Here is a 24,459-nt window from a genome sequence, read left to right on the forward strand (position 1 = left end):
CCGAATCACCTATCGCCTCACTTTCACCCCTCACTTGCCCCTGCCACCATCACTGAAAGGTGACTCGCACATACACACATCTACCTCTGTCTTTAAAAAAATGGCTGCAAGGTGTGTTAGATAAGAGGCCGGGTCAATGTAATTAGTTGTAACAGCATGTTCAGGGAAAGATACTATACACAGGAACAGAAGAGGAATAAATGCACCAACACATTCAGAAAGTCATCGAGAGGAAAACCAAAGAATGCACCCCCAAACACACACACACACACACACACACACACACACACACGAAGTAGATTTGGTCATCCCAGTGTGACCATATGGTTTGGCGGGGACTTCCTACCCACCGCAGAGGAAGTGTCCGTTTACAGTGTACAGTTCAGTTGTCCGCCATCACATCCTGTCTCCCAGCTCTAAACAGCCATGTGAAGCCTGCTCGGCTCAGAGCAGTCACGGCTTTGAAGTTAAATCAAGCAGAAAGGAGACACAGTTCACCATACCATGCAATCAGCATCAGCATGAGATCTGGTAGGGTGCACGCAACCTCAAACGACAAAGCACTGGCAGCATAAAGAGAGCGCTTTATGTACTATAGCTGGTGTGTGCAGCTAGTCGGCTCTGCGTTTTGTTGGCAGATTCTCACCTTTTCTCCCTCTGTTGTGGTGGTGTGATTGACATCCACCTATCCTTGGGTGGAGGGTGATTAGGTGTTCTTACAGCTGGCTCTTTGTAACAGAGTGGATGCTTGTAATAGATTGTGTGTGCGCAGTTATATGATAGGCTGATGATGGGATGATCCAGCAGACATTGACTAACAGTCTGTGGAACACAACAGGGTGGGGTTATTGATGACTCTCTTAAACAGTGGATATCATTGCCATGACAGCCAATACATTATCACCGTGCAGCCACACCTCGTCACCGGCCCGGACCAATGGGCGGGCGGCTGCCAAGCAAACAATCCCCCCCCCCCCCCCCCCCCCAGTGTCGGAATGGTTAAGAGAGAGAGGGGAATGCTAAATGTGCCACTTCATCTGGTGATTGACACAAAGCCTCTTGTTTACCGGCGCCACTGAGATTTGCATCTTTTTACCGTTGCCCCTCCCTCTCTTCTCCTCTCTTATTCCTGTTCTTCTCCTCTGCGTCCCCCACTTCACTCCCACAATCCTCCCTGTTTGTGGCGGCGCTGCATGAAGTGGGTATTACCCCACCCTGCTGCTATGATATTGATCAGCCCCCTCCCTCCCTCTCTTCCTTTCTCTCTCCTCTCTTCATAGCCCACTGCATTGATTCCACCTCTCCCTCTGAGCCCGCCAGCTAGGAGTGATTACACAGGCTGCTCACACACACTGATGCAGGCACACACACAGACATTAGAACCTTTGGTAGGGATGTGGGGATGTGTAGCCTTGCTTTATTTTAAAGGCTATAAAGCTCAGCGGCTGCTGCGCCAGCCCAGAGAAAACACTGCTTCTTTCTTTTAAGCCAACCAATGATTTCAGACTTGGCATGACATATTACCATAATAAATAGCGTTGTTATAGCATGTTAGCATAGCATATCAGCAGGCGTGGCATAAAGCTGGCTGCGCTCTGGCAGTTTTTGTCAGGGTAGTGCTAAAGATGGCTGTGGTGGGGCTTGACAGGTGGGCTCGAGACACCTTGTGATTCTGTGCAGAACCTCCACAGAGCTGATTCACACTCCTTATAAGGGCCTGCTGTGCTGCGCTCACCATCTGAAGACTAGCAGCTAGCCTCCTAAAGTCAAAGCAGTTAAATGAAACAGCTGAAAGTGGGACTCAGAGCTACACAGACAAAATACTTTATCAAGAGCCAAAATCAGCTGTGTACGGTTGTAGGAGATATGAGATTTGGAATTAAAAAAAAGCTCATCTAATTAATGGATTTCCACATCAACAGCTGAGCTTGCCTAAACTGTGCAAATAGCAGGAGCTGTTGGCTCATCGGTGCACACTTGCACTTTAATTGGTTAAATACCAACCCTCTCCTGGTTACGAGACAGCATCTCTGCTAACAATAGCCAGTGGAGTGCGAAAGGTTTTGGATGGGGAGTCCTAGCTGATGAGCTAACAAGGGCAGTGTGGGCCGATGCCACATGAACAGCCACTTATCTCTGTGTAACCTCTTTCTGGCAGCAGCAACAATCCAGCAGAGAGTCTAAAGCAATAGGCCAGAGATCCCACATATTATACACACCCTCACTGCCATTTGGCATTTAAATGGCATTTTGGTGTGGCAGCAAACACTTTGCACCTAATTATGGCCAGTTGCTGCTGTGTGCTGAATTAAGCTGGAGTCTCGCAGCCATCCACACAAGAGCTCGGCTGTTAAACCCACTCTTAAGAATAAGCAACATCTCTGCCTTTGACTTAATACTGCGGTGGACTGGATGCGAGTGTTGTGCATTGAGCTCTATAACATGTTAAATGTTAACGAGTAAGCACAGACCAAACAAAGACAAAGACAAGGGGGGGGGGCAAGGACAGTGTGAGTGTGATCAATGGTAGTAATCAATATTCTCCCTCTGTACCTATCACTGTTCGAATTTGTACTTGTATTGCACTGCGATATAACCTCTATCGACAGGCTCAAAGTGACTTTATTTCAGTTGTGTGATCTGACCAACAAAAAGTCTTAAATTAACTTACATGTAACACCCAATTAGCAGCTTCAAAAAAGCTAAAGAAGTGCTTTGACAAATAAATAACATTACGTCTCATTATCACTCATCTAAAAGCCTCTCCAATGACCCAGTGAGGCATCTTTAGAAATTAAGTTTTGGGCCAAAAAGCATTCCAAGAGACAGTCAGCCATCTGTTAACAGCAAGCTCCATCAGTCCCCTACAGGTCCTGTCACAAGTCTACAGATAGAAGAGTGTTAGCACAAATTCCACTGTGGTGCACACGCTGAAAAAACGAGGTGTGTGTTTTGCATAAGAGTGTGTATCTTGGCTCTGCAGGGAGGAGAGGACGAGAGGTCACCGTCTATACAAGGAGCACACCTAGACAGACAGGGGTCTCAATCACCTCCAACACCCCTCCACACTCTCCACTTGCTGATGGAGAGGGCCCCTCGCACTCATCCGCCAACTCCATTACCCACTCCGACAGGGCCACACATTAAATCATTCCATTTCACCTGGAGAGGAGGGTGAAGGTAGGAGGCGGAGAGGTGGGAGGAAGACGGGAGAGAACTTATTTATTTATTTATTCTTTTTTACTCTGTCTTCCCTTCCTGGTGTGTGAACCGATTCGGAGAAGCCCACGTGCTGGGCCACCATCAGTAATGGGGCCTAAATCAGCCCCCCCCATCCCACAATGCCTTGAGGCACAAGATTCATCACAAGGACCAGACAGTAGAGGAGAGCAAGAAAGGAGAAGTTGAAGAGAAATAGTGTAAGTGGAATAAGGAGGGGAATGCCATAAGATATGAAAAGTGCAAATGATGAGAGCCTATAAAGAGTTATTCACCCTCAAATGGGGAGGGCATTATCGCGATCTATAAATGGGCTTTTAAGCTCAATAGCCCAAGGTTAGCTTGTCGTGATGCTGCAGTCAAAGTCTATATAACTGACTACAGTCCTACAATAAACACACAGGCAGTCCCATAAAGACTGAAAAAAGTATTTAAAATGCTCTGGTTATTTCAATTAGCTCCAAAGCAAGTAAGAGAAGGAATTAAACAGCATGTCAGATAAAGCTCCCAACACAGATTGCCATGCAGGACAGCAGCTTGCCTTTACAACTGTATCAGGGCAGAGGAGAAACCACCGGATAAAAGACATGGGGATTTGACAACTGTACAAAAAGAGAGACTTAGGGGAGGTCTGTATTTTCTTAATCATTTCATTAAGATAGTGCTTAGGCTAATTTAACAGTAGGCTTAATAACGCAGACTTTCCTTCCTCTGTTCTGTACACAAGTGTTAACTGTCTGCTGGAACAAAGACGCCTCTGTTCACAAACACAACACTGCCAAACTGTTAAGTACATTCCTATAAAGAGAAGAACAAAGAGCGTTTGAGCGTGGCGGGAGCAGAAATGAATACAGCTACTGAGGGGATAGCACCGCTCGGCCCTTTGATGCCAGGAAATGTCTTTACCATCGTGGATAGTGTTTATATTTCTTCATAGCATACTGTTTCAGATCGAGGCAACAATAAAATCAACTGGTAGTAGCGTGAAATCTCAGTGGAGATGAGCTGAGAAGGAGGAAGATGGGGGCTGAGGTATGTGCTGCAAAACAGCAGCCGAGGAGAGGGGATGGCATTAGAATTTAGAAGTTTACACTGGATGGTTTTTGGTGAGCACAACAGAGGATTTAAGGTTTCACAACGCAAAAATAATAACGGGTACAATGTTTTGTGTGTGGATGCAAGTCACAAAAATGCACCTACACCTATGTGTCGAATAAATGAAGTGTGTGTGCAAGTGTGGTGAAGCGTCTCCAAGCCCTCGCAGCTGTGGTTCCCTCAGCCCATGTGATCCATTGGCGGTGACAGACAGGCAAACACAATTTAGACTCGCCCATCAAAGCACATGCAACACCAGTCACAGCCACTGCGGGCGGAAATGTGACGCACTGAATGGAAATCACACAATCCCCCTTCTGTGTCCAAAGAAAGACCTGTTTAAATTCGTCATTAGCTAAAATCCAGGAAAACCTGTTTGTCCAGCTCTTCTGCTCTTTTTTCCACGCATTATATGTTTGCATTTTTTACTGTACACACTACCAAAAACAATCATCTTTTTGTGTTAAAGAGTGTGCTCAGTCAATCTGTGTGGGTAATGGTACATTTTATGGTTCAGAGGATTTTATAAAATCTACTAAAAATCCTCATTTGAGTGCAGAAGCTTGAGTTGTGAGCCCTTCAAGGCTTTTATTCGTTGGTTATGGAGCAGCTCCAGTGTCTAAATCTTGATGACATGACTGATAAGGCTCTTGGTTCTTTGGTTTCTGGGTTTAGAAGAGGGTTTTCTTGTTCATGTATAACTGACTGGACCACATTGTTGTAGAGAAATGGCACATGAGAGCTCTTAAACAGTGATATTCCCCTTTCATGATCAAAGCATGAACATATGTGAGCCAGTTGTGTTGCATTAGATCAACAAGTATTCAGAGATGGAGGATGGATAAAGTTAGCAGTGAGTCAAGCTGTAACATACGTACAGAGTGTCAGAGGGTCTGTATGAGATTGCAGTGCTGCTGCAGGGGAGCTGCTTTGAGATGGCAGCCTGTGGCGATGTTGCTGTTGTTTTAAGGGCTGTGTGAGGCAGCGGGCTCCAAGCTACAAAATGTAGACATTCCAGGGACCTCACAGCAATCCCTGAAATTTCCTCCTCTCGTGTCTGCTCCTCTCTCTGACCGATGTCCTTGCCCTTCTTCTCCCTTTCCTTCCTCCCTTTGCTCTCTCTACCAGCAAGAGTTAATTTGCACCATGTGTTCTTTAATGGACAAAGAGAGGAAAAAAAAATAGGGCCCTAGTGGAAGCGTGTGAACCCGATACCACTGTAAATCTGCACTTCCACAGCGTTACCCCTCTCACCCCCCCCCCCCCTCTCGTTCTTTTTTTTATTGGCACGTCACACATTGGACAAGCTGGAAATTACACTGAGCTGAGCTGAGAACCAGCGGCGAAGCACGCCAGATACCCACTTAAGCTGAGAGAGTGGGGAAAAGCGGAGGGTGGAAAAGGAGAAAAATAGGCGACAGGAGGGAAAAGTGGAAATGTAAAGTGGGAAAGGGTGAGGACGTGGGGTAAAATTAGCCATCCATTTTCAGAACAGAGGCCAATCCAATTAAAGCTTGACCAATCCACGCAAAGGTATTTAGTGTGTGGTTACTACACTCAGCACTGGGTGGCCACACAAAGACAAAAGAGTCTCCTCTGAAAACAATACTCTTAAGAGCTACTGATAGATATATCCATGGTAACATACAGCTGGTATCTACTGTGGAAACCATCTAGCCCCAGTGATTGTGAGACACTGTGAACATTAACCCACTTCAAAGGACCCTTCACCCCCTAATTTAGCATGCAGCCCCATATGGAGGAGTCGACCATTTTCATTTCAACAGGAAGTCCTGGTCAGATAATTAAACAGGCCCTGTGATTATTTTCATATACACCGACTGGGTTGGGAGTCGTGTAGGTTTTAACAGCATCAAATCTACCTGCCTTTCTTGTCGTCTTTGCTACATTTGTTTTCCCACTTGCTCATCAAAGCCAGTGCCAAAGAAGATAGCACTGTTTGCTCTTCTGCTTTAAAGATAAAATGTAGTGCTCCATGCCGGAGCGCAGCGAATTTGCTTCAGATGTTAGTGAAGACATCAGAGGAGACATTTTCACTTGTGATGTGCCAGAAAAAAAAGAAAAGTGTCTGAAGCACCACTGAATATTTCAACAACTCAGCAACTAGGGGTGGAATTAGCACTTGGATATATATGCAAGGCCCAAATGTCATCTGTCACTGAAAAATGACATGACAAATTTGCATGCATTTGTGTGAGAGAGATGTAGCCAAGCCGGTGAAAGTAAACTCAACTAATGAAACTCCAAGGGGAAGAGTGGGCAAAAGGGCCTCTCCGCTGAATAATTTAGCAGTGGTGGGTCAAAGAGGCGGCTATTGATTGAGCTTTTAAAGAGACTTATGAAAATGCTATGGCTGCTTGCCTGGCCCTTCAGCCCGACCAACCCCCACTGTCCGGAGGCTGCACCCTCTCCATCTAAAAACACACACAAAACCCCATTTTGATTTTAGCCTGTCTCTACTTCCCTCCCCTCTCGTCTGCTATCCTGAAGAAAGAGATAATCCTATTGGCTGAACAACTAGTTTCCATAGCAGCATTTAGCTAATGCACAAGGAGGGCAGTGAGGGTGAGAGGAAAAAGTGTTATCTTTCCACAAAGATGAAAAGAGGGAAATGTGAAGTAGAGTAGAAGCGAGGAGCCAAGAAGAGGGTTGGCTTGGCTTTATACCTACAAGGAGAGCTGAATACAGCCTCCTCCACTCGCTGGGTCTGAACTGTGTTGTTATCTCAACCTTGCCATTTGTATTGCTTTATTTATTCAACGCGGCGCTCGTGTGGACGATCAATCTAACCTGCCTCCCTAAAGAGAGACAGAGCTCTGTAGCCGTCTGAGAGATGCACGTCTGTCTCCATCTGAGAAATGCACCAAGCTTGCAAACTGACACCACGGTAGGACTAGCACTTGTCAGTCTTGCAAGAGCATGCTTGCATAGAAACAGCAGCTGCTGCAGCTAGTGACCCCAACACCTTGGCTAAATGACCTAATGTTATTACAAAGAATGGCATTAATGGCTTCACCTCAATGAAATTTCAAGTGTGTAGAGACAGAGGAGGTGGGAGGGAATGGGAGGGGAAGGCAGGATTGGTGGGGTGAATACCTCATAGAGGAGCATTAATCAAAACGGTCATAATGGGGAAAGTCACCTGATACTGCCAAAGCAGCAGTAAAAAATCCTTTGCTCACAGGGTTTAGTCACAGCCAACTGTGAGGGAAGGAAAGGGAGGGGGCTATTTGTCAAATAAAAGCACGTAATCTGAGCTGAATTAATTTGTTCAAATCAAAAAAAAATGTTCCACTTCATGTGTTAACCTGCTCCAGCCTACCACATTTAAGAACCATAATGTCAGCAACCATTTCTGGTCTGTTTTCCTTTAGAAGGTAAGTGACAATGAATGGCCATTCACTGTTTAGTGGCTGTTGTGCTGTGGTTCTATTGCTTTAAGGCAGCAACTCAATGGGGAACATTACAGGCAGAATGCTTCAATCAAACAGCTTGCAGCAGGCTCGGCTGGCCAGCCGTGTCTATAGACGCCTAGATGCCCTTGTCAAAGCTGCTTCCTCACAGAGAGCACAGAGACAAGCAGACACTTAAGACAGCCCCACACACAATTGTGAAAGGCTGCACCTCCGCATGTTCATGCCTGTGAAATGTACCAGCGCGCTTACAGCAGCTGAGTGGACCTTGGAATGAAAGGAAGAGCTGAGTAGCACACACACACACACACACACACACACACACAAATACACACACACAAAATTGCCCCTAATGACTGTAGCGCCCCTCTCTCAAGAGATGGCAGCGGCTGCTGCTCCACTCGATAAATATTAACAAGAAGAGCGACTGATGGCAGTGCTCACTGATCCATAATTGCATTTCAAAATGTTCGATGGGGGTGGGGTGGAGGGTGGTCGCAAAGGGAGGAATTGGAAGATAAAAAGAGAGAACTCAGCCTTCTAGGCAGTGGCAAGAGACAAGTGATGCCTGTCTAGTCAACCTCCCACCACTACCTCAATGGTACGATACCATTGAGAGACTGTGTGGTGAAATAAAATGCACAGGTTGTTCATTACAGGCCACTTTGACACTGCAGTTTTACATATAGGGAGAAATCAGGGGAAGGATCAGAAGGATGGAAGGGAACTGCATGTACCGATGCCAAATTGTACATTAAGTGATATTTTTTGCATGGATCTGAACATGTGCAGTCAAGCTAGCCGCGAGCTGATTAACCAGTGGATCTCATTGTTAAGCTAATTCTCAGCACTTTGGATTCCATTAGGGCTATACTCAGGATCCACAGAAAAACCTAATAACTGCTCATGTTAAGCATGCGTATTTATGCACATATATTTGCATCTTTATCAAACATTTTTAATTATGGGCTTTGAATAGGTGGTATTTTCCAAGGCTGTATGATAAGCACCAGCTAAAACCATCAGGAAACAGTTGTGAGATACAATTAACATTTAGTGTGTGTGCACGCGCCTGCCTGTGTGTGTGTGTGTGTGTGTGTGTGTGTGTGTGTGTGTGTGTGTGTGTAGGGGAGGTGTACACACATTGTTTACATGACAACTGGGAAAGCTATGCCGTCATATCCTTCCAACACACACATGCATTTGAATACACATGTAACCACACATGGACAGCGCATATGTCCTGATTACACACTGAGAACTAGGGACATTCATAAATAATCAATGTTTAAATTTTGAGTGTGCAATCACATCACTAGATCATGTGATGAGATGAAACACTGCAGGAACTTTATCTAGCATAAAAAATGATCTGGTATTTTGTGCATCAATAAAATATACCCGCAAATGCATAGTCTTTGTTTTGTGCTACAATCCTCGAAAAACCATTGTGCCACACTGCAATGTTAAGTGAAAATGTAGAAATCTATAAATTGCTGTATTCATCATTCTTTTTTCAAGCTACGATGCTTGAACGCTGGTAATTGTTAAATGTTTCTTTCCAATCAATCATTTCAAACAGTTTAAGAACAAAAATTAAATGACTTTTTATAAACACCAGAGGAGTGCACTCATCTCAAGGAAAGGACTTAAAGGGCTCAAATAGTTTGGAAATGTAGCTACATGTACATGTCTCAGTGAGCATCTGGGAGTCACAAATGCTATTAATTCAGTTATCAGAAAAATATAATGTATTACAAGATTGAATGGGAGCCTCGATTGATTTTTTGACGGATAAATGCAAAGCTGAAACTAATTTTGAAAGATAATTTAATAATAGTTGTGCTTCCTTTGACAGTTTCCAGTTAAAAGAGCAAATATGAGTAAAGGAGAGAGCGATATAAAAACCACAGTCAGGATGCCCCTGATTTTTTTTGTTTCTTAGTGACAGTTAAACCAATTTACTATGCGTGTCCTTAATGATTAGGTATCCATTCATGCACACCCACATGCACAAATCTGGTATGTAAGATGCACGGCCAAATGCTAATCAATAGGAGGTAAGGTTTATAGTCGGGTCATTTCACTTTCCAGATGCAGATTTTGTTTCAGCATATGTCATCAATTAGATTGAAGCACATCAATTGCGTCCAATATCACGCACACACGTGCATTGTGCATGTGTGGATGTGTAATTTGACAGAGCTAGAAGCCTGAACAAACACTCCATCGCGGCATGTTTTCACTGGACACGTGTGAATGCACAACGTATCACAGATTTGCTTGCACACATTTCAGAGTGCAAACAGAGCAAGCTCAACCTTGAGATGCCTATAACCTTACACTGTGTTACTGAACTGATGCTAAGCTGAGGGGCACAAAATGAAAAACCAGTGAACAGGGTTCACACAGTATACTGGCTATATGACAAAGAAAACCCATCACTCTCTTAAGCTCATCAGCCTGTAACATTTGAGCTGGAGTCCTGGCAAGATAATTGCATTGTACATGGCATCTAATTAAAAGTCCATAAGCAGGGAGATCCAGAACTCTGTGTGTGTGTGTGTGTGTGTGTGTGTGTGTGTCTGTAAGACTAACAGCAAGAGTAAGACTGTGTGTGGGTGTGTGTTGGTGTACTGGGCTCCTCAATCCCTCGTTCCCGGAGGGAGAAAACGCTGCAATCACTCCATTAGCGAAAGAGGGAGGGAGACAGGGATGCTGGGAGAAAGCAGAGAGAGCGAGAGAGGGGGAGAGGGTGAAGGGAGGGAGGGAGGACGAAACACAGCTGACTTGGCCAATAACAGCAAATGAGGTTAGATACGAGCAAAGAGGGAGGTAGGGGGGTCAATGAGCGTCGAGGACATGGACACAATGACCAGAACATGGGATGGGAGGAGGGAGGGAGGTGAGTGACAGCAGATAAAGAGGACTGGGGATGAGGGAGGAATGAAGTGTAGAAACAGACAGATGAGAGAGTGAGCGGGAGAGAAATGGAGACAGAGGAGACAATCAGGGTAAGAAAAGCAGGATGGATTGGTGAAGTCAGGGTCAATGGGCAGATATGGCTGCAGATTGTTCAGTGCTCAGTCGCTGTCAGGTGGCTTATTGTCTTAGGTTATCCTCAAAACAACATCGGGTTGTGTGTGTGTGCGTGTTGTTCTGAACCAGATAAATATGTGCACAAACTGCATAATCATGATATAAGTTGCATGACGTAAAAAATATAGACATGGTAAACATGCACATGGACATACACAAGTCTACTGCAGGATCTCTGTGTTGCTCTCATCAAATATAGATCGTAAACACATTACAGGGTCGTGGGCACAGGGTGTAAACTGAAACTTGCCCTTGTGGGAAAACATACCGGAGGGACTGTTGGCCCTTAACTGACCCAACCAATCACATCAGAGGGAAAAAAAGACATGTGTTTTTAGAATACACCTTATTACATGTCTTCATTCTGGTTTTCCATGCACTTGTAGTGAAGATATTAAATTCACTTAAAGTCATGTTTCATATTCAACCATATGTTTCTTGTGGTGCCATTGTTTTCCTGCTTCAAGCTTTTATCTTGTCTTGTGAATTTTGTAAATCATTTTGTCAACTCACAAAATTGACAAAGTTTACTATTTTTTTTACATATACATTTTTGTCCCTTTTCTAATAATCTAAACATTAGCACAGAAGAGGATTACTGAAATCATAAAGAGTCTGCATTTCGATGTCTTCCTTCCACTGCTGATTTTGTTAACGGTTAAAATGGCCTCCTACTGGTCAGCCCTGTATCTGGGCAGACATTTTAGGAGGAAGGCAAGAGACTGAAATCTATATGGCCAGATCAATATGTCACAGAGGTTACAGTGGGTACCAGAGCTGCCACTGTTGAGCAAACAAACTAGGGAAAATGATTGTCCTCCAAGTCCAGAATGACCCCAATAATACCACAGCATGGATTTTGTTTTGCATGTTATTGCTGAGTGACTCTGCTCCGTGTGTTCAGAAGCAACAAGGAAGCGCACAAGCATGCAACAATCATCCCGACGCAGAGAAGATACCCGGTGAGAGAAAGATATACAGAGAGGTGGGCTTCAATCCTTGTTCTTCCCCATGCAGGAGAGATTGATGGCTGCATTCAGGATTTCTACACACGTCTAATTAGATTCACAGGTCATTAGATAAAGTACAGAGTGAGACTGTTACAGCCTAAAGACTGAGGGAGGAGAGAGAGACAGGGAAAAGGAGAAGGGTGCAAGAGGGGCAATACTGATGAGGTTGTTTGGTTCAGGACCAATGAAATTTCCTCCCCCTCTGCTGCGCCTCCAAAGCCCTGTTCCCCCCACAGAGGGGGGCTGATCGATAATTTGCGCGGCAAGAAAAAGCGGGGGTCGGAGACAGGCGCAGGGAGGGATGAGAGGATAGGAAATAAAGAGAATGAGTTGATGTCTAATGCATGGTTCACTTACATGGATCTCTAGTTGCCTGCTGCCTCTGCTTTTCAATATATTGTGGCAAGAGAAGGAAATGCGATTACACCAACCATTATGTTCGACAAAAGAGCAGAATGAGTGGATGAACATTTTTTTCTCCCAGTGGCACAAGTCTGTGTCCCAGTTTTGAGTGCAGGGTGACAGAGTAGATTCGAGGTTGGCCAGCTAGATGGTAGTTTATACCAACATGTTACAATTACAACCTAATTCAGCTATCATCCTAAAAGAGGATTTTGTGCTGGTCTAGTAAATAGAGATTATGAGTTTTCAATGTAGCCAGCACAATGCCAATCTTTTGTGATGTGTAGCCTGGTGACAAAGTGAGCTCATTGAAAAACACTGTACTTGTTTAGAGAGCCAGCGGGGCTTGTTGTTTTAACATAGGACGACAAGGGTACAGTCTGCTCAAACACATACAGGCATGCAGATGGCTGTTCATTAATTACAGATGGATGGGGGGAGGGAGTAACAGAGAGCGAGAGACACAGAGAGAGAAAGAGAGGAAAGAGAGAGAGAGAAAGATGGGCCAGCTAATGGAGCTAGTATTCTCTCTCTCTCTCTCTCTCTCCCTGGACAATTACCTCTGTCTGCCCCAGACCTCTTCTGACGCTCTTAATCAAGGTGCAGGTGCGTGGGTTTTTGTGTGAGTGTGTGTATGCGCATGTGCAAGCTCGGGGAGGGGTTCCTGCCATCCTCAGCACTCTCTAGTAGCAATCCGATTAAAGCCCTGCTGCTGTGGGGCCAGGCTGTCCTCCCCTCTGCAGGGCTCACCTTAAAACCCCTTCTTCACACAACAACTGCCCTTCACACACAAACACACACACACACACAAGTATTCACACGTGAAACACAAGCGGCAACATCCTTAACTCAAACTCACGCATATATTATTATATACACGCACTATTCCACCTTTTCCAAAAGTGGTGTGCATGGCTTCTAAGCTGACCTCCCATCATCACCCTGGCTGTTGGCAGCCATTACTTTGGCCCCCCGGGGCCTGACCGCCCCTCACTGAGCCCTCTGCACTCTGCTTAGACAACCAATCTGTTAAAAGACAAGCAATGTTCACTCCAGCAGGCTTAGATGCTGCTTCATTTGGCTCCATAAACCCATTGATTACATATTCCAGTAGTCACATTACCACAAACCTGCACCTAAATGTGTTCCGCTCTCCATTTGTGGCAGGTGGAAAAAAATACAAATGACCAATTTAAAAAAAAAATCACTTTCAGTTGCATAATCAATTTCACACTTCAAATTTGGTGAACTCTGACTGGCAAATTTCCTCAGCCAATAGAAACACTTTGGTGCAATGACCTCTGAGATAAATCACATAGAGCCAACCATTATAAGAACTGGGTGTGAAAATGCCCAGTTTGATACTACAGCACTGCCAGGTTATATTTAACTTGAAAAAGATATTCTGCATGGTTTGCAGGTAGCTGTGATTCATTCATGACTTCTAAAACCATGCTGTGTGTCAGTAGTGGACTACACTGTAGCTACCTCAGCACATATCTTAAACAGTAACCTTACATCCTTTTTCATCAGTATGAACAAAGACAAATCTGTTGGGTGAACTCAAATGTGATCTCCCTTTTAGTAAACATAGAAAATGCAGTGTGGGAAAATCAATTGTTTGTGTGTGTGTGTGTGTGTGTGTGTGTGTGTGTGTGCACGTGCGCTCCTGTGATACATTTCAGGTGTCGCAAACAAGCACCACCTCACTAAACTGACCGAGCCTGATGAATCAGCCATCCTCAGCAGCAAATTAAAAACTAATTTCTTTCTTTATTCAGCAAAAGAGGCAATTTGACCACATTAGGTTTTACAAAAAAAATCAATTGAAAACTGGTGAAGGTCTCCTTCATTAAATCAATTAAGTGCATCGACAAACATCTTTATTTCTATTACGAGCATTATTACACTGCCAGTGGATCAAAAAGGTGGTTAATATTCAAGCCTGATTCTCAGAGGGATTTTTATTTTTCCACATAGCCCTTTAAAAACAAACCTAGGGATATAAACTCATTTGTATTTCACTATGATTGTATTCATTTCTCATCACACTTCCACTGTGCAACAAAAATGTGCAACTCTGCACCTGTATCTCTGAATTATGGTGCACCCGCCAATGTAGCCCTGATTTCTTCAGGAATCCCTCCTCCCTTGAGAAATAGTGGTTTATATTTTCAGCATGGGACATGGGAGGTGGGGGGTGGGGGGTGGGGTGGTTGGTGTGGAATCTCAGGCCAGTGTGACGACACTGGGACATAAAACAGGTCAATCATGAAGTCAAAATGTACTCACCAGCTTGAAATCCTGAATGCTACAAATGAAGTAGGGAGTGTTGGGCCGCCGACTCTCAATGTACACACAATCTGCAAGTGAGAAAAGACATTTTTAAAAAAAACTGAGTTTGAAAGATGATGTTCACATTTCCCAAAGCTTTCATGTTTTTCTGCAGCCAGACTCAGTAATATATTATTTTGAGTGCCGATACCTCTGCTGAAAAGACATTTTTCTCCTTGAGTCAAATTCAATTGGAATGCGAGTAATAGGATTAAGGACTTTTGGAACACTACAAGGTTGCCTTTCCAAAGCAAACATTACGCCCAAGGGGAATTATGTTATTGTTCCACTCCTTTTATACACCAGTGAGCAATACTAGCTTTAACCCCAACCCACCCTGCAGTCATCACTGTAACCCATTTCTATCAAATGACAACTTCTGTCATTGCCCCTTTATATGTCCAGTAAGCTTTGGGTTAGCTTAGCAGGAATACAAAAAAAAAAAAAAAGAAAAAAAAAAAAGAAATCCACCCTGTGTCTTCTCCTTCGCATTTTAAAATGTTGCCTAATTACATAACCCTCACAAGTATTAAAAGCAACCCTCTCATAATGTGTGTGAGGAGGTGGCCCTGGCCGGCTGTGCTGTTAAATTGAATGTGACTGGTGGTATGGCCAGGTCGTGAACCCTCATTCCCTTAACAAAAACATTCACGCTGCAGAGGACAAAAAACACACAACCACTTCTGTTGAGAAGAGGAGGAGGAGGAGGAGGAGGAAGAGGAGGAGGAGCAGGTGTGGGACGTGGCTAATGGTTACTGCTGAGCCTGGTACAGCACTTTCAAGAAACAGCCAAGGGTTAGAATTATTATGGAAAAAGATATCTAAATTCACAAAAGTCAAATTAGCATAATAGTCTCCCATTCACCTTGGCTCTTAGCTGAAACACAAAGTATGATCAAACTGAGCAAAAAATTGATTTGTTTTGGTTTTTATATAATAACCTGTAAAACAGAGTTCTTGCTTGCTCAACAAGCAAAACAATCAAATTCAAAAGATTACAACCACTGAAAACTGACCTTCTATTCAGCAAGACAGCAATACAACAAGCCATTTGAATGCTCCCAGGGCTGGTTTTGCTTACAGTTTGGTGCATCAGAGCGTAGCATTCTTGCTAACGTTCACACATACACAAGGCCATGAGGATGGGAAGCTACTCTGCTCTACTATCTCACAGCTTTGCAAGGTTTGATTCAAAAAAGACAAAAGAACAAAAAAAAAAAAGCCACCTTAGGTAAGACTTCCACTGACAACACAAAGCGCTAGTGCTCATTTCACTGAGACACGTGCTGAGCTGTTCTGTACGGAATGACTGAGCCACACTTTTCCTAACAAAAGATGTGCAGCTAGCTTTTTTCAGAGACTGACAGTGCCATCATCTGTTATTTATTTGTTTGTGTCAACAGAGTTATCGATCTGGCTGTGGTTTATCTTACCGCTTGCAGAGGAAAAGAGGGGTGGCAAAGATATTAAATGGCTCTGACACCCAAGATACCATTTGTAGAGGGGCTGGTGTGTACGTGTGTGCCTGTGACATCATGGGCTTTGTTTTTTTGAGAGGCTGTGTGTGTGTGTGTGTGTGTGTGTGTAACCCCAGGGTGGGCTTGTTATCTGCTGTAGGCTGAATGAGCTGTTCTGAGGGGGGGGGTTATCACCCTCGCTGGCTCTGAATGACGCATTATATCTCTCTCACTATTGCCCTCTTCTCGCTTTTCCCCTCTCTCTCCTTTTCTCCCTCCTCTACACCATCCCTGGAAGTCATTTACAAGATAACATGAATGAAAATATCCATCAGTTCTATTGTGTGATCTGTGAGCGACATAGTGTGTGTGTATGTGTTGAGAGAGACAGAGAGAAGCGAGTAGAGGCGGAGGAGGGAGCAGGAGGGAGGGAGTGGGGGGAGGGCAGAGAACAAAAGAGACTAATCTGAATGAGATGACATGTTTCAGAGGAGTCAAATCGGGGGAATTAGGGTTTAGTGTCCCTTCACCTCGTCGGCACATTCATTTAGAGAGGCCAGATCTCTGTGTCTACACCCCAGAGTACATCAACAGGCATAAAGAACAGACAGGCAGAGTGAAAAAGATAGGTGGTGGGAAAAAAGAGAGACAGGAATCTAGTTAAATCATTCACAGACAGCCAGCGAGTCTATTCTTCGAACGTCAAAAGCACATTTTAAATTCATCCTGGGCACTAAAAGTCTACTACCTCAAGGGCATTTCTCTGAAAGCAACTATAACACGAATCTCAGTGAATGTGAAAGTTAAAAATCAAGTTAACGCTTCAGACTCTGCCCTTTGAACAAAAAGGAGGCAGCACAGCTCAGGGAGGTTGGGGGGGGTGGGGGGTGGCTTGTTGAAGCAGGGCCACACGGTTCCTCCAGGGTCTGCCTGGCTTGTTAAACATTCCTGCCATTTTGTGCATTTGGAAGTGGGTCTCCTCGCTCAAGTGGAGAAGTGGAAAGGGGAGGGACTAGGGGTTTAGCTGTGGTGGGGGTCTGTGTGGGGGGATGGGTAGTTTTTTTTTTTTTTAGGGTTGAAGTGTGTGTTAGCTGGATGGATGTAGCCTTCGGTGTAGCAGGGCCTTTGTAGATGAGTGCTCTCACTCCCTCAGCAGCCATAAGTTTAACTTCTACTCGGCTCCACCCTGCAATCCACTTTCGACCACCCGCCACGCCACCCAGACAGATAGAGAGGAGAGAAAGTTCAATACTTCGACACAGGGAGATAATCATGAAGCTACTGAGCGCAGTTCCTCAGACCTGAGCGCTGCACTGAAACCCGATCCTGACGGTCATTGTTTCTCCAATTACGTTGTCACTGCCGATTTCAAGCAGCGGAATATTCAGTGTTATAACCTCGCGACACACACACACACACACACACATATATACATAGCAATTTTCTCAGCTGTAGCTCATTGTTCAGCCAGCTATTCTCTTATGACTGCCGAGCATGTCTAATCTAAAACACACCTAGCCTCAGCAAAAGAGCGTGTCCTACTCTCTCTGTATCAAGCAAATAAGATGCTGTTTAATTTGCTGCAGCATTCCAGCAGAAGGGAGGGGGGAGTTCTTAGGTAATATCAGCTTGGCTTTCTTTTACGAGGCAGCAACAATGGGAAAGTCACATTGTGAACACAGCCATATATGCAAGTGTTTTGTAAACAGTCATGGGGGCGTGCTATGGAATGAGATCAGCTAAACACGGCAAGAATATGAGCATATTTTAGGATACAAGGCAGGCTTATTACATCAAGAGGAGTGTTTGTTTAAGCCATACTCACAGGTGGTGAGTGTTAGCCATGAGGCAGGACGCACCTGCATTGTTAAAAGTGGTGCTCAGCTCAAACTAGTAGAACACACACAGCAGAGTAGTGCTCGGCTTTAGGAGAGCTACCCCCCTTGAGTGTACTGATCCTAAAATTAAATAGCACAAAGAATGCAATAATGGAACCACAGGGGTGTGAGGGGACTAGAGGGCCAAGAAAGACAGAAAGGCTGGGGAAAAGGGAAACTAGTGTTATTACTGATCCACCATCAACCACAGCGGCTCTGTGAGGGAGACCTGCTGATGACCAAGGCTGCCTTGTGCCATTTCCTGCTGGGTCGATCCCAGTGGGGAGGCGTCACAGGCCGTCGAGGCCTGGAGGCACACGGACACTTGATTCTTTCCCAACTTTCCTTCCCCTCTCCTCGCCCACCAGCCCAACAAATCTCCCTTCTTCTCACTGGAAAAGCAGAGGGAAATACCTGGCAAGTGATACCATCAGCTCTCTACAATAGGGCAGGCCTACAGCTGACTGAGCTCCTAGGGGAGAACAGAGGCTCTTTGACAACACCACCCCCTCCTCCTCTCCTTTCCCTCTCGGCTAGCCCACGCTTTCTCATTTAGCAGTCGGCAGGTGGTTGGATTTCACTAAAAAGCCCTTCTCCCAGAGTCTCAAGCGTGGGGAGAGATGGGAGAGCAGAGAGGGCTTTTTAAAAATAGATCTGTTCAGTAAGCGACAGGCTACAGATTCACAGTGCTATGTTTCAATAAGAGATGACTCCAAGGGCTTGTCCCTCATGTTAGCTTGACTGGAAACAGCAAACCAATCGACAACTAGCCTTTGTAGCAGAGGGGATGTGCTATGCTAATCGAGCTCTAGCCTACGGTGTCTTGGCTCTGGAATAACCAATCCAACACTTACTGAACCACATTATACTGGCTTCTCAAGAGGATCCACACTGAAACAGAATTCACATGTGTTGCGTTCCTATGAAGTACAATTTACTTTGCTCTGAATTCAATATCCAACTGTAAAAAAAGGCACTTAAGTTGAACAAAAATGACTGGCAGTGCAAATTTAAATAGATGATGGAATCCTTTGGTGCAGTTCAGTTCCTTTTTAACTTTGGTGTATGAGCTTAACTGCAAAGGAGCAGTAAGTAAGTCAGCTAGTCAGCTAAGCCTCTACACACTTGCTGTCCTGGTAGGAAAGCCTTAGTGAAATTATATTATACGCTTGTTCAGAATTCACAAATATAACAATTATAACAATTGTATTGTTAAATCTATAAAATTGCACTGTTAAAAAATTAAAACTGGGCTGACAAAAACAGTTTTTAACATGGATTTGTTGCATCTGTTCAATACCCAATATGTTTAATAAATGTCAGTATTTGCACCGATAAGGAAACTGTACATCATTAGCAATAATACATAATATATATATATGAAGAAAATTAGAGTTTAAAGGAGGAGTAGTGAGGGAGAGCCGGGTTATTCAGCTCTACGTGTGTGTCAGATATACTCCTGCTGCACAATATACTGTGCGTGCACATGACACATGCAGTGACACAAAGAAACACACACGCACACACGTATGCATGCAAACACACACACACACACACACACACACACACACACACACACACACACACACACACACTCCCTACGGTTCTGTGGTGGCTGCAGCAAGAAGCACCAGCTGTCCACATCAGCAACTCCCAAACACTCATATTCACAAAGTATTTTTCTCTCCGTCTTATACACCACACACAAAGCGACCTCTTCCTAATAGGAAATTACTAAATTAATGCAGGTCTTGTGTTTATCACCCTGAGTGGGTTAGCAGCGGAAACCATGTTGTGTGACATACACCGAGGTAGAAGGGCAGAAGGAGGTTTTTTTTTTTTTTTGGGGGGGGACGGCAGGTGGTTTCTATTAGCTCTCTCCATTTTAAACAGAAGAGCCAGCCAGTCAGTTAGGAAGGAAGGAGACATGCTATGGCAGCCAGCCACCTGCAGCGCAACGCAGAGTCCTGCTGCAGTGGAGAAGAGGGATGAGCAAATGGATAGTGCTGTTTGTGTGTATTACTGAGCTTGGGTGTGTTGCAGCAGTGTGCTTGTCATAGATAGGGACCGTGTCTGTAACTGTTAAAAGCGTTCCTTGTATAACGGTGTTAGTGTGTGCATGTATATGCGTTACATTACACTTGTGAGTGTGCGCAAATACTGGTTATCAGCGTACTGTGTATGTGTGTGTACTGACAAGTTTTTTGTGTGTCTCTGTGCTTCTAGGGTGTCTCCTATTGACCCCCCATGGCAGTGTGTATAATCTCCAGAGAGAGGATCTATAATCTGGGGGTGGGGGCGGGGGGTGTAGAGAACAGGCTCTGGAGGTGTCTGGCTGGGCCTGGGGAAGTGGTGAGCGCTCAGCCACAGGGCTCAGATCGATTTGGCATGTCTGCTTGCACAGCATCGGGCTGTTCACCCTAGCAGCCGACCATACAAATGGCCCGGGACACAGTCCCCTGGCCACCACCACAGACACACTCCTCCATCCTTTTTAAAGAGCAGCAGAGCTCGAGTTAGCTGCAGGCCCACCTATTGGCCGATTGCACTTCTCCTTCCACCTTTCCCCATCAAATCGATGTGCATTAAGCTGCCTGAACCCATCTTCAAGGGATATAAAGGCTAAGCAGAGATTGGTGGGTGGCTGGAGATTGGGAGTGAGCAGTTTCAATAGTAGCTTACCTGTTATTTCTTATGTGATGACATGGGCCTGTATGTTTCTAAAGCTGCCTGTTACAAAAGCAATCAAAACAGCAGTTTGGTTCACAATCTCTTTCGGTTTCTGCATTGCTTTCCGTAACAATGTCTTCTCTCTCTCTATGTCTGGGGCGGTGTAAATCCCTCTCAGAGGGTGGTCAGTTTTACATATTGTGTGTCACTAGACGGCTATAAAGGGATTTAACATTTAGTAAAGCATAATCCATCGCAGGCTTTGTGCCTGCCTAAACTGCACACATCAAATCTGATTGCAAGATGGTTGCTACCAATGACCGAGCAGGAGGAGGAAAACACACACTGTGCACACACATAAACACACACACATGCACGCACACCACTTGAACAATAAGCTGTGGAGACAGCAGGAGGTCAGTTGCTGAGGTGGAGGATCTTCCCTTTTGACAATAGGAGGTAAATTACAAACTCGTGTAGCAGTGCTGGGGCTCCCGCTAACCAATCCTGGCTCATCCCTAATCTAAACCAATCGAACAGCTCTAGTCTGCGTGGTGGGAGCAGGCTGTGACACTCGGGTCAATCTAGACCTGTCAAACTAATTAAAGGAGAAGACAGGAAACATAAATATTCCCCATCAACTCAACACTGGCTATGGCGTTTGCTTGGATTTGGAAATGTAAATATTTGGCAGGGCTAATCCACTGGGACAGTCGACTTTGTTTATATGCCTTTTGAATGTTTCATTGATGTGACTGACTGCTTCCGTTTCTTTCCCCACCTCTCTCCCTCTCTGCTCCCCCCTTTCTGCATGGTTGACTATGAGACAAAGCGCCGGTGCTCTCTCTATTAAACATGAAATGCAGAGCAAAAAAGGCTTCAATGGAGTCCATTGCAGAGCGTTAGACGGACAGAAATAAAGTGAGCAACAACAAGGCTTTGGTTCAGTGTGACTGCTTGCTTGAGGACTCCACTGATACCAGCGCAGAGATAATTTAGCCAACCAGATTACGTAGCTAGACGGAAAGTGGAGGGTGGGGAGGTCTAGCTGTTTCACTACACCTACTTGAAGGCATCTATTTAGTAGCCGAGGAGAAAAAGAGGAGGGCTGAGTGTTTGTGTGGCTGTGTGTATGGGTAGGTAGTTGGAGAAGAAGGAAAACTAACACACTGACTGTAATTTCCTACATCTTCCCATTAAATACCCGAGCAATGTGCCCCCCTCCTCCTCCTTCGCCACCTGACCTTTTGCTAGCTGCTACATAAATGAAAAGACATGGCGGCAATGATTTAGTTGCAAGGCGGATAGCACTGAGCAGCAGGAGAGAGAGAGTAGACTACACACACACACGAGCAGCTAGCCTGGCTTCCTACTGACAGTGAGTGTTGACATTCCCCTCTCTAATACAGCCAATTTATAAACAGTAGGTGAAAGACGGGCCATGTTTACAGCTGCAGAAAAGGTTGGTTCTCTTTTTAGCCTCATTCATCCAACGTAATAAAGACATTGTACCGCAGCTCAAACGTCTCTCCGGGAAACTAAAGTACCTTTTGGCCCCAGAGGAGATAGCATACTTTCAGGGAGTCAAATGGTGTTGGGATGAAATCATTATCATGGCTGTCGTCACTATCACATCATCTACTGAAGCACCACTTTGCTTTATTGACTCAGCCCAAGACAAAGCACAGAGTGGGTCAACTTGGAATTGATTGTATGATGCATTGGCCTCTAGCCTGAGGGAATACTGCTGTTAGAGAGTTGTTACTTTGGAAAATGTGCAATCCCTCAGCAGCTTATTGCAATAGAGATGACTGTTTCTTTAAGAGCACAGAAATCAATCATTAATCAATTAAAAATGTGTCCAAGTCCTAAAACAAGCTTATTGAGAACAAAGTGGAATGAAGTAAATAAGTGAATGTGATGTTTATAAATTGGGCCAACAAGTATCAGTAAACTGAGAAAGTCCCTATATGGAGACTGACGAATTGACGATGAAGGCGGCTCACCTGCTGACACAATTAGATTAGCCATGACTGGACTTACCTCCAGGTCTGTAAACAACATCGTCTTCTGTGATGAAGGATGTTATTTCTCCATTCTCTGTACGCTCGTAGCGCGACTTCTTCTTAGGCGTCTTCTTTTTGCCCTTCTTGCCGGCCTCCTCGGCCGTGCCGCTGCCTCCACCTGTGCTCCCGTTGTCGTTGTCCTCGTCCTCGCTGTGCTCGCTCTCTGCATAGTTCTTGGCCCCACCCTCCAGCGTACAGCTGCGTCGGGGCCTGGAGCTCTCACTCTCACGGTCGCCCCGGTCCCCGTCCTGCCGGCGGGACTTACCGGCCTCTCTCTTGTCCCGGTCCCTGTCTCTGTCTCTGTCCCGCTCTTTCTCTCTCTCCTTCTCTTTGTCGGCCGTCATGATCCGCCACGTGCCTTCCTCAGTCCTCTCACGGCTGGGCCTCCGTGAAAGGTAGACTGTGAGCCTGGGCTTCAGTCTTCTGAATTTACCAGTCAAATCCAGGGAAAATTTGGCCACACCAACAACCCCAGTGTTTCAGAAAAGCTGTAAATAAGAGAAAAAGGACAATTAGCATATGCCTGTTATCCTTACTGTACAGAAGCTACATGTAGTAAAATGAATTGTTTTGTGCTGGAGGAGATCTTCTGTGAGTGAGAAATACAAGATTAGTTCATAGAGATCAGGCAGCTGTGCTAACTCTTCTCAACATCACAGCAAATTGTTGGCACCCCCCTCCACAACCATGTATACTCTGGAGAGCACTGAGTAGCTTTATCAAAGAACAGAACCTTCTAGCTTCCTGCTCAAACATTTCCATTCTTTCAGAGCAGCAGTAAAACAGAGTTATTAAAGGGTAAAAGAATAGAAAAAAAGAGAGTGAGAAAAGTATAAAGCAAACTGCTGCATGTAGAGTGTTTGTAACACAATAAGCTAAAAGGAGGATGTAACTGTGTTTGCATAAGAAGGCAGAGCTGCACTGAGGATGAGGCTTGCAGCCTACAGAATTCCTCAGAGATAATGTGTCAAGGGTTTTTTTCAGCACAAGACGCTGCTTGTCGTTTACAATGCCACGGGAGAGACACAGTATAAAGCTCAATGACAGAGTTAACTGGCCAGCTTCTCCGCAGACCATCTGTGATGACACCAGGCTCAATTTTACTCATCTGTGTGTGGTTATGTGTGTATGTGTGTGTGTACTCTGGCTTACTGGACTGCACCCAGCCCCAGCCCTCTGCCCTGGCTGACAGTCACCACTGTGTTAATGTGAAGTGACAGCTCTGGAGGGAAGAACACAGCAATCCACTGGCTAAGGAAAGGGAGAGGGGAGAGGCTGAGCCAGTCATTTGCCATGCCCAGTCCGCTGCCATTTTCAGCTATCGTCGTTCACTCAAAAGAGCTCAGCCACCACTTTCTCATGCCATAATGAAATCCTCCATAAACAGTGAAGTGGGCAAAGCTGAAGCAGCACGCTGTCTGCACTACACTGCCCCTACACACTGCGCCTACAAAGGAGGCTTCTCATTTACTGCCAGTGTTTGCCCCCTCCACCCCTACCGCAACAAATTAAGTAGAAATAGTTATTTCAGCCCCCAGAGGGATCAGACCAGGCAATCAGCACCCGCGTTACCATGGTCATGATAGCAGGGTGGGAGAGGGAGAGTCAATAAGGCGGGAGGGATAGAGATTGAGCCAGGTAAAGCAAAACCAGCAGTGAGTGAAAATTATACGGCATGTCTGCAAGTGGACGTGCACTTATTGAGAGAGCTAGAAAGAATGTGAGGTGAAGAATAGAAGGAAAGGGGAAGGTGGAAGAAAGGCTTTTGGCAGGCACATACACACAGAGAAACACAG

At 45.1% G+C, this 24,459-nt stretch overlaps 1 protein-coding gene across 4 annotated transcripts in view; it reads right to left on the reverse strand.

The window, feature by feature from the left end:
• rerea (arginine-glutamic acid dipeptide (RE) repeats a) overlaps window positions 1-24,459 on the reverse strand; it is a 122,971-nt gene that overhangs the window by 50,044 nt on the left and 48,468 nt on the right. For all 4 annotated transcript variants that reach the window (XM_056383852.1, XM_056383851.1, XM_056383850.1 and 1 more), the window contains 2 exons: window positions 22,641-23,151; window positions 14,552-14,622 (listed from right to left, as the gene is read on the reverse strand). In XM_056383852.1, coding sequence (XP_056239827.1) covers window positions 14,552-14,622; window positions 22,641-23,007 — 438 coding nt within the window. In that variant the 5' untranslated portion in view covers window positions 23,008-23,151. The remainder of the gene's footprint in view (window positions 1-14,551; window positions 14,623-22,640; window positions 23,152-24,459) is intronic.

The sequence above is a fragment of the Seriola aureovittata genome, chromosome 9, assembly GCF_021018895.1.
Source record: "Seriola aureovittata isolate HTS-2021-v1 ecotype China chromosome 9, ASM2101889v1, whole genome shotgun sequence".
NCBI lineage: Eukaryota > Metazoa > Chordata > Actinopteri > Carangiformes > Carangidae > Seriola > Seriola aureovittata.